Consider the following 14685-nt stretch of genomic DNA (forward strand, 5'->3'; position numbering starts at 1 on the left):
ATGTTTATTTGCAAATGATTCCCATGCACGCCCACTTGGTCAACACAAATCATTTAAACCTCTTCATTGCACCTATTGCAAATCGGAAAGGTCATGTGTATAATTTTTGTTTTGACCGTGCTAGTGCACCATATGTGCCCAAACGGGTTCATAACCCTAGGACTTTGAGCTTAAATGATAGGGGTCATGTCCCTAACCAATCCGGCACCAAGAATACTTGGGTGCCAAAATAATTTTTCTTAAACCAAGAATTTTAGTGTTTTTATTTTTCTTTTCTTGGTTTTGAAAATTATGCTTTGAAATTTTTCTATATTTGGGTGCCATAATTTTTCTTAAACCAAGAATTTTAGTGTTTTTATTTTTCTTTTTTCTTTTCTTGGTTTTGAAAATTATGTTTTAAGATCTTTTGGTTATGAAAACAATTTTTCTTTTATCAAATCTTTTATTTTCATGATTATTAGTTTTGATTTTTATGTGAGGTTTGTATTTATATAACCCTCCAGGTTTATTGGGTGTTTATTCCCAAATCATGTTTACCGGATGCTTAAATGTTTATATGGGTTGTTACTAGCTCAAGAGCTAGATATAGTTGCCTCTCTTGATTTTTAAAAATCAATGATGATTTGGCTTGATACTTTTAAAGATGATTTTTTCCATAGTTCATGATTCTAATCTGTTTTGTAATCTTATTTTTGAACTATAAAAATTTTGTTTTGATTTGTTCTTTTGAATTCATTATATAGTACAAATAGATTATTCAAATTTCATATATACTTTATAATGTATTCTATGAGTGCTTTAATCAAGTTCTACAAAGAAAGTTCTATTTATTGATCAAACATTATTTTTGAATATAAACTTTGATTTATGATTTCTTTTGGTTGATTCGTTTTCATTTGAAAACTTTTTGCATGATTCTCATGTTCCTCTTCTTTTGTTGTCATAAATATATTCTTTCATATGGCTTTTATATTTTTTGTGTTAATGAGACACTATTTTCATTTTGACATATTTATATATGTTCTCATTATCTTTTTGTATGTGAGTTGTATTTAGCATGTTTCTTGCTTGCTCACATATGTATGCCTTAGCATTCATTGCATATATTCATTAAGTCATTTTGATAGGGGGAGTCTTCCCTTTTCTATTATTGTTTTTATACTCACCCATGCATATTGATAGGGGGAGCTTTCGCTCTCTTCATTCTTTTGTTTCCCCCTTTTTGATGTTGTCAAAGGGGGAGAAATATTGTGAGTATATTCTTTCTTGTTTATATGCATGATATATTATACTTTGTATATTCATTTCCTTTCATGCATATATCCTTTTTGTAAATTATTTGTCATCATCAAAAAGGGGGAGATTGTTAGCCTTCTTGTTTTGATGATGTTTAACAAATAATTTACTTCTAATGTTATTTTTCTAGTGTTTGTGTTTTCGTATTTATTCTAGGCAAACAACGAGTTAGAGGTCGGATGGAATTACGCCATAACGATCATATCAAATGGAGGTTGGCGGAATAGTGGAGTGAAGCCTTGCTATTAAGTTAAAGATCCAATTTCAAGCTTCATCCGCAAGTTTACCAAATTGAGCTACAATGAAGATCAAGATCAAGCTTGGGTAATTTAATTTAGGTGTTATATTATGTGTGTTAAGTACGTTAAGCTCAATATCATATACACACACATTTTATTGGTTTCTTTGTATATATATGTAGTCATATATATATATACAACACAAGTTTTGGCTTTCATGTTTATAAATATAAAATTACATATTTCATATTCATTTTTGTGATTTGGTTTAACTACTTAGATATGAAACAAATATATTTTCATATACATACTCATATGTTTCATTTTCTAGTGTATTTGTGAAAATATTATTTTCTTGGTTTATAGACTTAACAATAATCATATACATCTTTTATTAAGTCTATAAAATTATTTTGTAATGTTTCAAAACATGGTTAAGCTAAAATGTCAAAACTCATGTGCTCTCATTTTTATGTTTTGGACTATTTTGTAAAATGATGATATTTTTTTTTGGAAAGTCCTTTTTTAAAAACCAGTTTTTATAGCATGTGTATTATCATGTCTACAATCATTTCCCAAAGTTTTATATTTTTTGGAATTTATTTGATATTTTTAAACAGGGTTTTAAAATCAAAAAATCAACTTTCAAACTGTTCTAAGATGTTTTCCCTTGCCAAATAAGGTGCCAAACAGCTTAAAGAGAAATGGACTCGATATAAACGGCCGAGATTATTCACCAAAAGGACGCCTCTGTTTGTTTCACCAAATGGTGAATACATTGCAATAGCCTGCAGTAATCTAATCACTATTTTGCAGAAGGGCGATAACTATATGCATCCGACTGGCATCTTTACAAGTGAGTCTCTGAATAAATCACATCCACTTGAATTTTTATGACTAATGAAAATCCTCATGTAAGTAATCTTGAATTTATTATTATTTTTGCTCAAGTAGCTGTGATTTATGATTCATGATTTAACTTGATGTTGATTTTGTTTTTGTGAATAATTTCAGAATGATGGTTGTAGATTTCGGGAGTGGTTTGACAACCCCGTGTATAGTGTGGAAACTCAATTATTTCCACTTATGAGAGAAGAACAAGAATTTAAGTTGAAGAAACGAGAACATGAAGCTTGTTATTGCTTGGATGAGGTTGTGAAAATGAGGAGAAGAAATGAATTTGATGGGTGAGCTTACAGAAGAAAAGATGAAGTAGATGTTAAATTTTATAATGAGACTGATTGTACTCTTTATTCTTGGGTAGTTTCTCAAGAATTGCTTGTAACGTGTCATGTTTCATTGTTCAGTTGGTTATACTATGTGTACTTTTTATACTTATGTAGTTTCTTCATAATTGCTTGTAACGTATCATGTTTCATTATTCAGTTGATTATACTATGTGCTCTTGTGGTTTGGTTGTGCTTAGATCAAAAATTAATGAAATATATTTTGTCTATTTAGTATCAATTTTGGTTATTGTGATTGTCTGTGAAATGTATTTTGGCTGTCATGTGAATATGTACAAGTTCATTCAAATAGAAATTGATGTGCATAACAAACTGAAGATTATATATAAATTATGTGTATCAAAACATAAATATTATGGTACATAATATGTACATAATCCTATGGTTATTGTGTACATAATATATACAAATTATGTACATAATATTCAAGTTAGGATACACTATTAAATCTCATAACATATCAACTCTCCTCATAACATGTTAACTTTTCAGTTGAACATGTTAACTTTCTTCGTAACATGTTACCTTTCACCATAATATGTTAACTTTCTTCATAACATGTTAACATTCACTATTACATGTTAACTTTCACCATAATAAATAAACTTTCTTTGTAACATGTTAACTCTCAGCTGAACATATTAACTTTCATCATATTATGATGAAAGTTAACATATTCAACTGATAGTTAGCGTGGAGAGCTGAAATATAGCATGTTCATAATAAAGTTAACATATGCAGATGAAAGTTAACACATACAGTTGACAGTTAACATGTTCACTTTAAAGTCTATAGAATTTGAAAGTCAACGTGTATAGTTGAAATAAAACATGTTCATCTGAGTAAGCACATCGTGAAAAAGATAAAGGGCTTTAAGCCATATTTTTAGTACAGACAATAACTTTTAAATTTAGTCTCTCTAATCATTACACATCACTCCTGCTTTGGTATCAATTTATGAAGAGGAAAAGCAAGGAAAAAAACCATTTAAGTTCTTCAAAATATGGATTAATCATAGCAATTTCCTTCTCTTGTCTCTCCATTTGAGATTTGTTTCAGACCTTCAAGAAAAGTCCTCAAAGATGTTATAGATGAATAAATTAACATGTATATCTGACAAGTTAACATATACATCTGACAAGTTAACATAGTATGATAAACGTTAACATGTTCAGTTAAAAATTAACATGTTCTGAAGAAAGTTGACATATTATGGTGAAAGTTAACATATAATAGTGAATATTAACATATCATAATAAAAGTTAACATATAATAGTGAATGTTAACATATTATGATGAAAGTTAACATAAAGCAGCAAAAGTTAACATTCAGTATGAAAAGTTAACATACTAGAAGGAAAGTTAACACGTTCAGTTAAAAGTCAACATATAACTATTATTTGGTACACAATCTGTATATATTATGTACATAATATGTATATATTATGTACACAATAACCTCAAGGTTATGTACATATTATGTACCATAATATTCATGTTTTGATACACATAATTTATGTATAATCTTCAGTTATTATGCATATCAAGTTCTATTTAAATGAACTTGTACATATTCACATGACAGTCACAATACATTTTACATACAATCAACATAAGTTATACCAAAATTGATCACCAAATAGACAATACATTTCATTAAAATTTGATCTAAGTACAACCAAACTATAAGAACACATAGTATAATCAACTGAACAATGAAACATGACACGTTACAAGTAATTCTGGAGAAACTACACAAGAATAAAGAGTACAAACAGTTCTATTATAAAAATTAACATCTTCTTCTTTCTGAATCAGACTACGCCAATTTCTCAAGTAAGACTGATGCTGATGCGTCAGCCAATTCCTTAACCGACAAAGCCTCCTCATTATTCACCATAACAAGAGAGCACCAAACCCACACAAATCTTATCAATTCCAATTTCAGCATCGCCCATTCCCCCAATCACCCTCCCCATCTCCTTAAACGATACTAATCGTCCATATCATTGAATCACCACTCTATACTCAAATCCCGATGGCTTAAACCACAAGTGACCCATTTCATCAAGCACCTTCTTTGCATCCTCAACCATACCCACCAAGCTCAATCCTCTGATCATACACTCAAACACACTTTTCCCAACAAAACTCGTATTTTAATCCAACCACAATATTCCAAAATAAATTCTTTCAATCCTCTACCTGACGCAACAACAACAAGGTCACAAGTAGAGGGCTGCCCTGAGTAGGAGACGATGGTGGAGCGTTTGCCGGTGATTGAGAGGTGGGTGGCGAAGGAGCGGGTGACATAGGAGAGGGGCTGATCAAAATAGAGGACAGTGGTGGAGGACCACCACTAGGAGAGGGAGGGGGAGGGGTGAGATTGAGAGGAGGAGGGAGAGGGGGAGGAGATTGAAAGGAGGGGGAGGGGTGAGATTGAGAGGAGGGGAGGAAATTGAGAGGAGATTGAGAGGAGGAGGGGGAGGGGGAGAAAATTGAGAGGAGATTGAGAGGAGGGGAGGAAATTGAGAGGAGATTGAGAGGAGGAGGGGGAGGGGGAGGAGATTGAGAGGAGGAGGAGAGGAGATTGAGAGGAGGAGGGGGAGGAGATTGAGATTGAGAGGAGGAGGGGGAGGAGAAAACCACAGAGAAGAAGAAGAAGAAGATAAGGAAGGGGTATTTTCAGAATGTTTTGGGATGTATTCATTGGAGAGTGTTAAAAGGGGGCTGAACATGTTTTTTAGGATTTTAAGGGTTAAAGAGTAAAGGAAAAAGTTGGTGGGGCTGAGCCACATCTACATCTGTATCTTTTTTTAGGGCCTTGAAATATTTTTTTCCTTTTTTTTCCATTTCCCCGCTATTTTTTCATTTCCCTCCTCTTTTTGTTCCGCTTTGGCCCTCTCCATCCAAAAACCCCTAAATCTCTCTCTCGTCTCGACGCCCATCCCCCTCACCAAAACCTTCGGATCTCGCTCAACCCAGACGGATCCCTCTCCCGCCGCGCCGAGATCCCCCTCATCCCCCCTCCACCTCCACCGTCGGCGCCGCCCTCTCCAGTTGAGCTTTATGGATTCCAAAACCCTAATTTGAAGAGATAGTCCTTACCTCTAACGAAAATTTGTTTTTCTTTTCTTTTTTCGTTAGATTTAAGCCGGTGGAAGATCTGAAGACGACGCTTAAGGGATCGCCGACGAGCATCAAGGACGAGAGGTGTAAGGTTTGGGGTTCTTTTTGATCTGGTTTCAGAAATTAGGAAAAAAAAGAGGACGGGACCGCGAGGACGGTGTCCGTATGCCCCAACAGCATAGTCTCCTCCTTCAACGTCGAGTTCTCCGCCGTCGCCGTCGCCGCTGCCGAAGCCGCCGCGTTCGCCGACGATGGGGAAGCGGAAAGGGCATCTTCGAGGGCCAGCGATGAGGACGAGAATGGGAACTCGAGGAAGAAGCTGAGGTTGTCAAAGGAGCAGTCTGCGTTCTTGGAGAGCTTTAAAGAGCATAATACTCTCAACCCGGTAAGCTTACCGCCGTTTAGAAAAGAAACTTTTGTTTTTATCATTTTTTATTTGTAGAATTTGAGTCGTTAATAGGATTGGGTATTTTGTGTTGCAGAAGCAGAAGGTTGCTCTTGCTAAGCAGCTTAATCTGAGGCCAAGGCAAGTGGAAGTTTGGCTTCAAAATAGAAGAGCAAGGTATAAATTACTTTTTATTTAGTTTTTTTTTTCTCTTTTGAGTGCATTTTAATATTTTATGATGATTATTAGTGTTAAGTCACAGAAGTTTCTTTGCTTGCCTGTCTTTTTTCCTCTCACCACGCAAGCTAGTCTGTTTGATTTTTTCCTATTAATATTTGTTTTTTAAGTATTTAAATAATGATGTTTTGAAAGTGTAAAGAAATCTAGATAGATTTGGTTCCAATAGGTTAATCACAGCGGTATGCATTATAACCTATTTTATTGTTCTATCTCAGTAAAAGCATAAGCTTTTGACTCCTTTAGATAGATGGCTTCTTTTCTTTCTTGCAGCTACTTCTTATGAAGAGAGGAGGACGGGTCATATATGGAGGCGCGCTTGGTACAAACTCACAAATTATGATGAACTACTTTCAGGTTGTGTTCCTTTATGCATTTTATGTACCACTGATCTGACTATGACTTTTAGGTTAGTAGAAAGAGTATCCATGCAATGCTGCCCATGCTATTTTTTCCTTCATCAAATAATAGAGCTCAATACAAAATGTTAGGATGCAAACATTTCTATAAACTGAATGCTGTTGACTTCTCATTGTGTTTCATTTTGTAAACCAACTGCACAGAACTTAGGACCGTTTGACTTTAGAGCTCATTCAAATCAGTCCATATGTCCTTGAATCATCTGTTTGTTGTGTGTGCTTTTTTTTGGGGAGGGTGTATAAATAGAAATAATCCATTTTTTATTTTATGCCGTCTAGCTCATGGCTATTGAAAATACATTCATTTTACAACCTTTTGATGTACATGTAACAACCCATAACAATACATAACTTTTCTAATATTGCGGACTGAGTTATTTATTCAATTTCAGGCTATGAGAAAATCCTTCTGTCACTTAGTTTTATTTGATGAGAAAATTAATATGCAATTATATTTCTAATCCAGGGGATGCATGGGATCCCTCCCATTACTGATGGATATAATCCAGCAACTTGGATGCTGGAAATCAACACACCAGCTTGTGAAAAGAGGCTTGATACGGACTTTGCTACCGTGTACAAAAACTCAGATCAATTCAGGTGATTCTAATATTTGGTTTGATTACTTGAGATCAATTCGTAATAATTCTCATTCATGAACTTAAAGAAAGCTTGTAGCTGTAATTCACAGATTGTTACTCTTTGTCAGGGAAGTTGAAGCTCTTATTCATCAACTAAGTAGACCTGTTAATGGTACACAGCCACTGAGATTCTCTTCTAAGTTTTCACAAGATACTCTATCTCAATTTAGAATATGTTATTGGAAGCAAAATCTTGTATACCGGAGAAGTCCAAAGTACAATGTTGTCCGATTGTTCTTTACTACTATCTCTGCTTTAATACTTGGCTCAGTGTTCTGGAATGTTGGTTCGAGAAGGTAATTTGTAATTTTTTTTTCTCATGCATCTAATTGTTCTTTACTTCTAAATGGGTAAGTAACGTGTCAATGATACATGTTTGTATAATATTTTAAGAATATAGGTGAAACTGATATTACTGTTCTAAAGAGGATTATATTAATTAGGTTGTAATTGAGAAGTTGCATATGATTGAACTGGATATATTTTTTACTTATAGGATCAAATGATAAATATGCGAGCAGATACCACTCAACCTGATGTAACTCGAACAATGAAAGATGAGTAAATTTGTGCAAAAGTTCTTAAAGTCAAATCAGGCTAGATTATAAGGGTTGTGGTTTTGGCCCTAAACCACCACCATTAATGTTCTCTCGTTCTTCGATGAGTGAAATGTCTGAAAAGACTAAAGAGTTGCAAGAACAGCTTCAAAAGACCCAACAACTTGTAGGAACTCAACAACAAACGATTGATGCGCAAAATGAGGTAATCCAAAGATTGGAGGAGCAAGCCAAAATGTTTGAGGAGTTTATGACTAATTTCTCCAGGCAACATCCATCAGCTTAGTATTCTTAGTGAACTTAAACTTGAAGAAATGTTTCTTTGATCGTGTTGCATTTGTTATTGCTTTAGACTAGCATTGTTACTTATGGTAGAAACTTGTTTGCTTTATTTATTTTAATTGTTTTGATGTACTGTGGTGACAATTGATGACAATTATTTATATTTTGAGCGTTTTTCTCGTAATAGCATTATTATTGATGAAATAAAATTTTCTAATTATAAGTAATTTTCATCGCTATAGACCATATAACTTATATCGACAAATGTAAATTTCCTCGTAATTGAATTTCTTTGGAGAGGAATATGGGGTACAACTTACAATGACAAATTTAAATTTCCTCGTCTTTGAGTCCCTTTACTAAGGAATTGTTTCCACGAGAAAAAGATATATATAATGAAGAAAATCAATTTCCTAGTTAAATATTTACCTTTGGTGAGGAACAGTTTCATCACTGAAAGATACCTACAACGACGAAAATAGTTTTTTTAGAATTTTTATTATATATAAATTAAATATTATTCATATATCATTGGTGAGGAAACTGTAGTTTAGCGATAAAAAATTATATGAGATTAGGTGAGGAAAAATATCGAGGCTAAAGAGTAACAACGAGAAAAGAATATATTCATCGCAAAAAGGATTTCGGAAGAAATTATAATATTCCTCGCATAAACTTTTCTTGACCACCCTACCACGAGGAAATGGTGACCAAAGTTTTTTACTCGCCAACACACTACGGCGAGGGAATCTCGACTTTCAACAACAAACTTGTTCCTCGCGGATTAGCTTTTCTGTTGTATGAAATTTCATAATTACTTTTCCATATTTTTCTTATTGTTCCTACTTCCTCACAAGAACTTGTTAGTGCATTCTTTTAGTCCTGGAAGGTACGGTATAAGGTTTTGCTGTTGACAAGCTTTGTTGGTCACTTGGTAGTTAGCTAGAACTACATTTTGACAAATTTAAGGTCTTGCAACAAACGAGCAACCCTACAGAAGGCTTTATAAATTCTCTTTTAAAAATAGAATCATAGGTCATTCTAAAGATATTAATAATTGATTTTATATATGCATCTGGAATTTTCATTTAGATAAATAACCATTATCCTCTTTACAGCAGCAATAAGGTTCACAAAGTAACATTAAATTTCTATAGTTAATAATTTAGTGGAGTCTTATTGATTCTTCTTAGCCTTTAAACTTTTTTCTCTTTTAGAATCCAAATTACATTTATAATGTTTCATGATATATGAATTGCAGGAAACATTTCATCCTATTGAGGTTACTCGTGGTTTGTAGATCATTCCCAAATGGAGAACTCATGTGGTATGGCTTAGTTGATCTATCTTTTTTCTATTTTTAAAGAGAATGAGATCCATGGAAGGATATGGTTATGTATTACATTTATTAAGAATATAATATATAATTAAAGTCCTCACGCTATACGCATGAAGTAAAATTTATTCAGAATTTATCGACGTAAACATTCAGAAAGAGTCAGGTAGGCAATGTCTATATAGGATGCTCTTTAAGTCTGCAAGTTTCTTATTTCTTCTTTGAGAAAGTAGGAATGTAACTGCATGGCATATCAATATCCTGCTGTCTTTAATTTATGCAGGATTTACAAGCAGTAAATATAATACTTGATCCAGGATTGGCTTTTGGAACGGGATATCCTACGACTAAGTTATGTCTGTTGCTGTTACATAGCTTGATTCGAGGAGGAGAAAGTTTATTTGATTATGGTACATGATCTGGAGTTCTGGGAATTGCAGCAGTGAAGGTTTTATATTATATATCTTATAGATCCTGGTAACACATGTTTTCAGATCTCACTACTAAACGATTTCCATTATAACATGTACATTTACACAATTTCAGGGAATGCATTGAAAGGTTTCAATGTCACTGTCCTCTAAGCTAAATCAAAATTAACTCAAAGATCATATGGTTTAAAGTGTTTACTACTGCTGCCTGCTACAGTAAACAAGATATTAATTTGTAGAGGTTTACATGTTCCGTTTTTCTATTTCTAAGTCTCTATTGTTTGTGGAAGGATGAAAGTTGCAAGGTGATGGATGGTGAATGGTAGAATATTTTGGATTGAATCAGTTGGAAGGAGACAAACTCTCCAAATCCATCTCAATCGTCGCCGGAGCCACCTCGGCAATCTCCGCGCCGTTGGCCGCAGACAGCTCCACCTCCCCTCTTCCCGCCTTCCTCTCAATGAATTTCCTCTCCAAATCCATCTCAATCGTCGCCGGAGCCACCTCAGCAATCTCCGCGCAATTGGCCGTAGCCAGCTCCACTTCCCCTCTTCCCGCCTTCCTCTCAATCTCATTACTCTCCAAATCCATCTCAATCATCGCCGGAGCCACCTCGACAATCTCTGAGCCGTTGGCCGCAGACAGCTCCACCTCCCCTCTTCCTGCCTTTCTCTCAATCTCATTCCTCTCCAAACCCATCTCAATCATCGCCGGAGCCACCTCGGCAATCTCCGCGCCATTGGCCGCAGCCAGCTCCACCTCCCCTCTTCCCGCCTTCCTCCCAATCTCATTCCTCTCCAAATCCATCTCAATCACCTTATCTCATCCAATTTCGAGAATCTAGGACTAGGGTTTCGGGAATTTAGGGTTCAAATCCGGGGGAGGAAATTCGTCGAGACGAAGGTGTTGAAGAGTGACTTCGAGAGAGGCGACTCATGCACGGGTTTTATAACTTCGCTGGTGTATGCTGCTCCTGCAGAGCACTTTAAATTTTACTACAATTAAACGTTGTGTTGCCACGTAGACGGTACGGTATAAAATGTAGGCGACGAATGTCGGCGAAACAGAGGCGCGTGTAAAATGGCTACCGTTACCTCTCATGACGTCGATTGGTATCCAACCGAACGCGGCTGCAGACAGTGGCGTAGCCAGGAATTTTTCTTGCCCTGGGCGAAAAAAAAACAAAGCAAAAAAAAAGGTTGAAACTCTAGATTTGGAAAGCTTAAAAAACAAAAGCATGCATTCATATGACAATTATATTGTTTTCTATAGCACATGTCCACAAACTGAGTACAAAGCGATGACGGACCTGCCCAAGGAGTAACTCAGCAAGGACAGCCTGCTGACCATATGTCAATAGAAGTAGCGTACTCTGTCACCCCAAATATAAGTTCCGGAGCACGATAATAGCGTGAACAAATGCAAGATATGTTTGCTTCACCCTTAACCTGATGATACAGTTACATTCTTTAGTAAGGAAAGAACTAAAGGTGAACGCTCGAAAACAAGCCACATTTAACTTAAAATAACTGCATCCAAGCAATAATCTAGAAAAAGAAAATAGACCAAACTGATGCCAAGAAAGAACATGAATACTTCCAAGAAATACAACGAAACATCGCAAGAACATTCATGTGGTAAGCCTAGTAGTGAATCCTAATTCAGCAATCAATCAACATTGAGGTCTACAATATCATTCAACAAATCTTTCGCAAATTTTTAATTACCATTCATCAATTATCATCCAAATTGCACGCATTAGAGGTACAATAGCAAAATCACACAACCTTGTCAACTATCTAGTACTAGAGCTACAAATAAAGGTCAAAGCTCATGAGTCATTACATACCAGAATTTTGGCGCTTCCAAAACCACAAAGCTTAACTTGGTGAGTGAGAGGATCAACCTAATGCCAATTAACAGGGGAAGGTTGAAAACAAAAGAATACACTGCTTGATAGATGATAACAAAAATTGAAGCTCCAAAATCATACCAGAACATTCTGTGGCTTCACATCTCTATGGCAAACACCTGGAACACTATGAATATAAGCTAGCCCCCTGAAAATCTGCAAAATTACCCAATAGAGTAAGCCTTTCCAACATAATATACAAGCAATGCAACAAAATAAAAGCGAAAAAAAGGTACCTGATAGGTATAGAACTTCACAAATATCAATGGCATCCTCTGGTTCATACTACTATAATGCTTAAGAACTCGGTATAAAGATTCAGGCACAAACTCCATGACCAGGTTGAGAGACTTTCAAGGGCAATACAACAGCCAAAACTAGCCAAAACCGAAGGGAACTTTCAAGGGCAATACAAAAGGGAGAGACTTCGAAAGCAAGCATCAAAGAGCTTTTAAGCTCAGGCTCAGAGGAATAACACAAAACCAATCAAACAAGGAAGCTATGGCTGAAGATACCAAACCGAAACAAGAACGGATTTTTTTCCTAAAACAGGTCACTTTATACAAGACCAAAGCGAAAATACCGAAATTCCCCTCAATAACTAAACCCTAAAAAGGCGAATTTGCCATGGATCTGCAGATCTACAGGTAAAATTGTGTATCCAGCTGCAGAAACCCTAGAAATTAGGTGGAGAACAGAATCGAGGGAACCATAGAGAAGGTGAAGGGCAACATGGTAATCTTACCTTTTCTTCAGCCATTTTCGGCCGGCGGCGGCGAGTCTCTAGGGGATCGCGATGGTCAGCATCAGGTTGCTCTTGCTCGGCGAAGAGAGGGCTCTGAGGGTATTGAAAAAAATTTCATTTTCTTGCCCCAGGGCAAGCTCTTAATAGCTACGCCCCTGGCTGCAGAGCGTAAGAATGGAGAGTGAGAATACTGGGCGGTGACTATACCGCAACACACGCCCAAGCTGACGCTCAAATAAAGAGATTTGGAAATACGTGGGGGCCCACTCATGCATGGAGAGAGGAGTTTGGACAGTAGGGCGACTCATGCACGTAGTTTATAACCTCTTCGCGTTGGTGTATGCTGCTCCTGCAGAGCACTTTGGGCTTTGATTAGAATAGGGAAACATATGTAATTTGTCCTATGATTTTTATGCTTATTTGTCTTTTATTGATGACTTGCGAGGGAGGGAGAGAACTAAAATTGGTATCGACTCTGTACAAGTGATGACTTTCGTATGATTTTGAACCAAACATCAATATCAATTGGATAACAATGATAAGAAATTGAATGTTGAACAACCTTAGGTGCCCTTTCATTTAATTCTTCAACATCTTTTTCTCTTCCCTTCATCTTTCAGTTTTTAATTTACTATTTTTTTATTTTTGTTTGTTTTATTTATAAACTACACTATTTATAGATGGGAAAGGAAGATATGCTTGGGTATAAACAGTGCCATCAATCAATGCATCCTTTACTACCTATTCTCTTTTAAATTTTGGCATATTATTCTATGAAATGTTACATCTTGCGTTGTGATCTTTCAGATATCCTAAGTTCTCACATCAATTATATATGGACCATACTAAGCTCCGCCACTGTATATGGTTATGGGTGGGTATTGTGCATGTCAATTATTATGAAAACAAATAACATGCATGTAATTTTAGAACTAATATCTGTTGATTTCTTCTTTCTACTGTCGTGATTTCTTCTTTCTATTGTCGTAACACAAGATCCGGTAGGACGAATTCTACATGAGGATTCATATTTGACAGGCAGGGGCGGCCCTGGGGTAAGCCCACCAAGCCCCGGGGCTGGGGCAACCCAGGGCCGGGGGCAACCAATCCTCGGATACACATGAAGATATAGGGAGAGGAGTCGAAGGAGATGACGGTGATGATGACGACAGGCTTAGTGGAGATGATTCGGATAATGCTCCTTCAGTTGGGAGTGATCTATACAAAGATGAGGAGGACAAGGAAGAGCTGGAGAAGATGTCTGAGCTAGATAGAGAGATGATTTTAGCGGAGAGGAGTACTAAGATTGATGACTATATGTTGATCCGAAGGACTAAATTATTAACCCGTTAAATAAGTTTTATTTTAGCCCTTATGATCAGTTTTAGTGTTTGGGAATAACAATGATTTTGACTATTTTCTTTATAATTAGAAGGGTTAACTCTTATTCCATCTAAATAGGAGTATTAGTAAACCCCTCATTTTGAGGGGTTAATTCATTTTAACCCCTCTAGAGGGGTTAACTTAATCCTTCTATATTTTTTATGTTTGGCAAATTATGGAGGGTTAACTCACTTTAACCCTTATATATATTTGTTGTGTTTGGCAGGTTAAGAAGGGGTTAAGTCTCCGTAACCCCTCACTTAACCCTTTGCCAAACGATACCTTCCCTTCTTTCGTGGTGGTATATTGCAGTAGTTACTTTGCATGTGAAGTTATTTGTAATCTTTTGAATTGTTTTTTTAATTCATTTCTGTGTATTTAAGTATATATCAGTTATAAGTTTCAAACAATATCATATATCATCTGTCAATTAAATTAATGAAAAC

At 35.7% G+C, this 14685-nt stretch overlaps 1 protein-coding gene across 5 annotated transcripts; it reads right to left on the reverse strand.

The window, feature by feature from the left end:
• On the reverse strand, window positions 3598-13063 carry LOC109834117 (shaggy-related protein kinase GSK4-like). Of its 5 annotated transcripts, XR_002245452.1 has the most exons (7): window positions 12857-13059; window positions 12348-12776; window positions 12193-12267; window positions 12049-12105; window positions 11509-11647; window positions 8862-8896; window positions 3598-3843 (listed from the first exon to the last, which is right to left on the reverse strand). XR_002245452.1 is itself a non-coding variant. In XM_020402035.1 (6 exons), the coding sequence occupies exons 2-5, from the start codon at window positions 12444-12446 to the stop codon at window positions 11525-11527; spliced, it is 354 nt and encodes a 117-aa protein (XP_020257624.1). In that variant the 5' UTR covers window positions 12447-12776; window positions 12857-13059; the 3' UTR covers window positions 8776-8896; window positions 11509-11524. The 5 variants fall into 5 exon arrangements, 4 of the variants coding, with proteins under 4 accessions (XP_020257624.1, XP_020257623.1, XP_020257622.1 ...); XM_020402035.1 differs by lacking the exon at window positions 3598-3843 and having other exon boundaries at window positions 8776-8896; XM_020402034.1 differs by lacking the exons at window positions 3598-3843; window positions 8862-8896 and adding an exon at window positions 11272-11365.

The sequence above is a fragment of the Asparagus officinalis genome, chromosome 3 (genome assembly GCF_001876935.1).
Source record: "Asparagus officinalis chromosome 3, Aspof.V1, whole genome shotgun sequence".
Lineage (NCBI taxonomy): Eukaryota > Viridiplantae > Streptophyta > Magnoliopsida > Asparagales > Asparagaceae > Asparagus > Asparagus officinalis.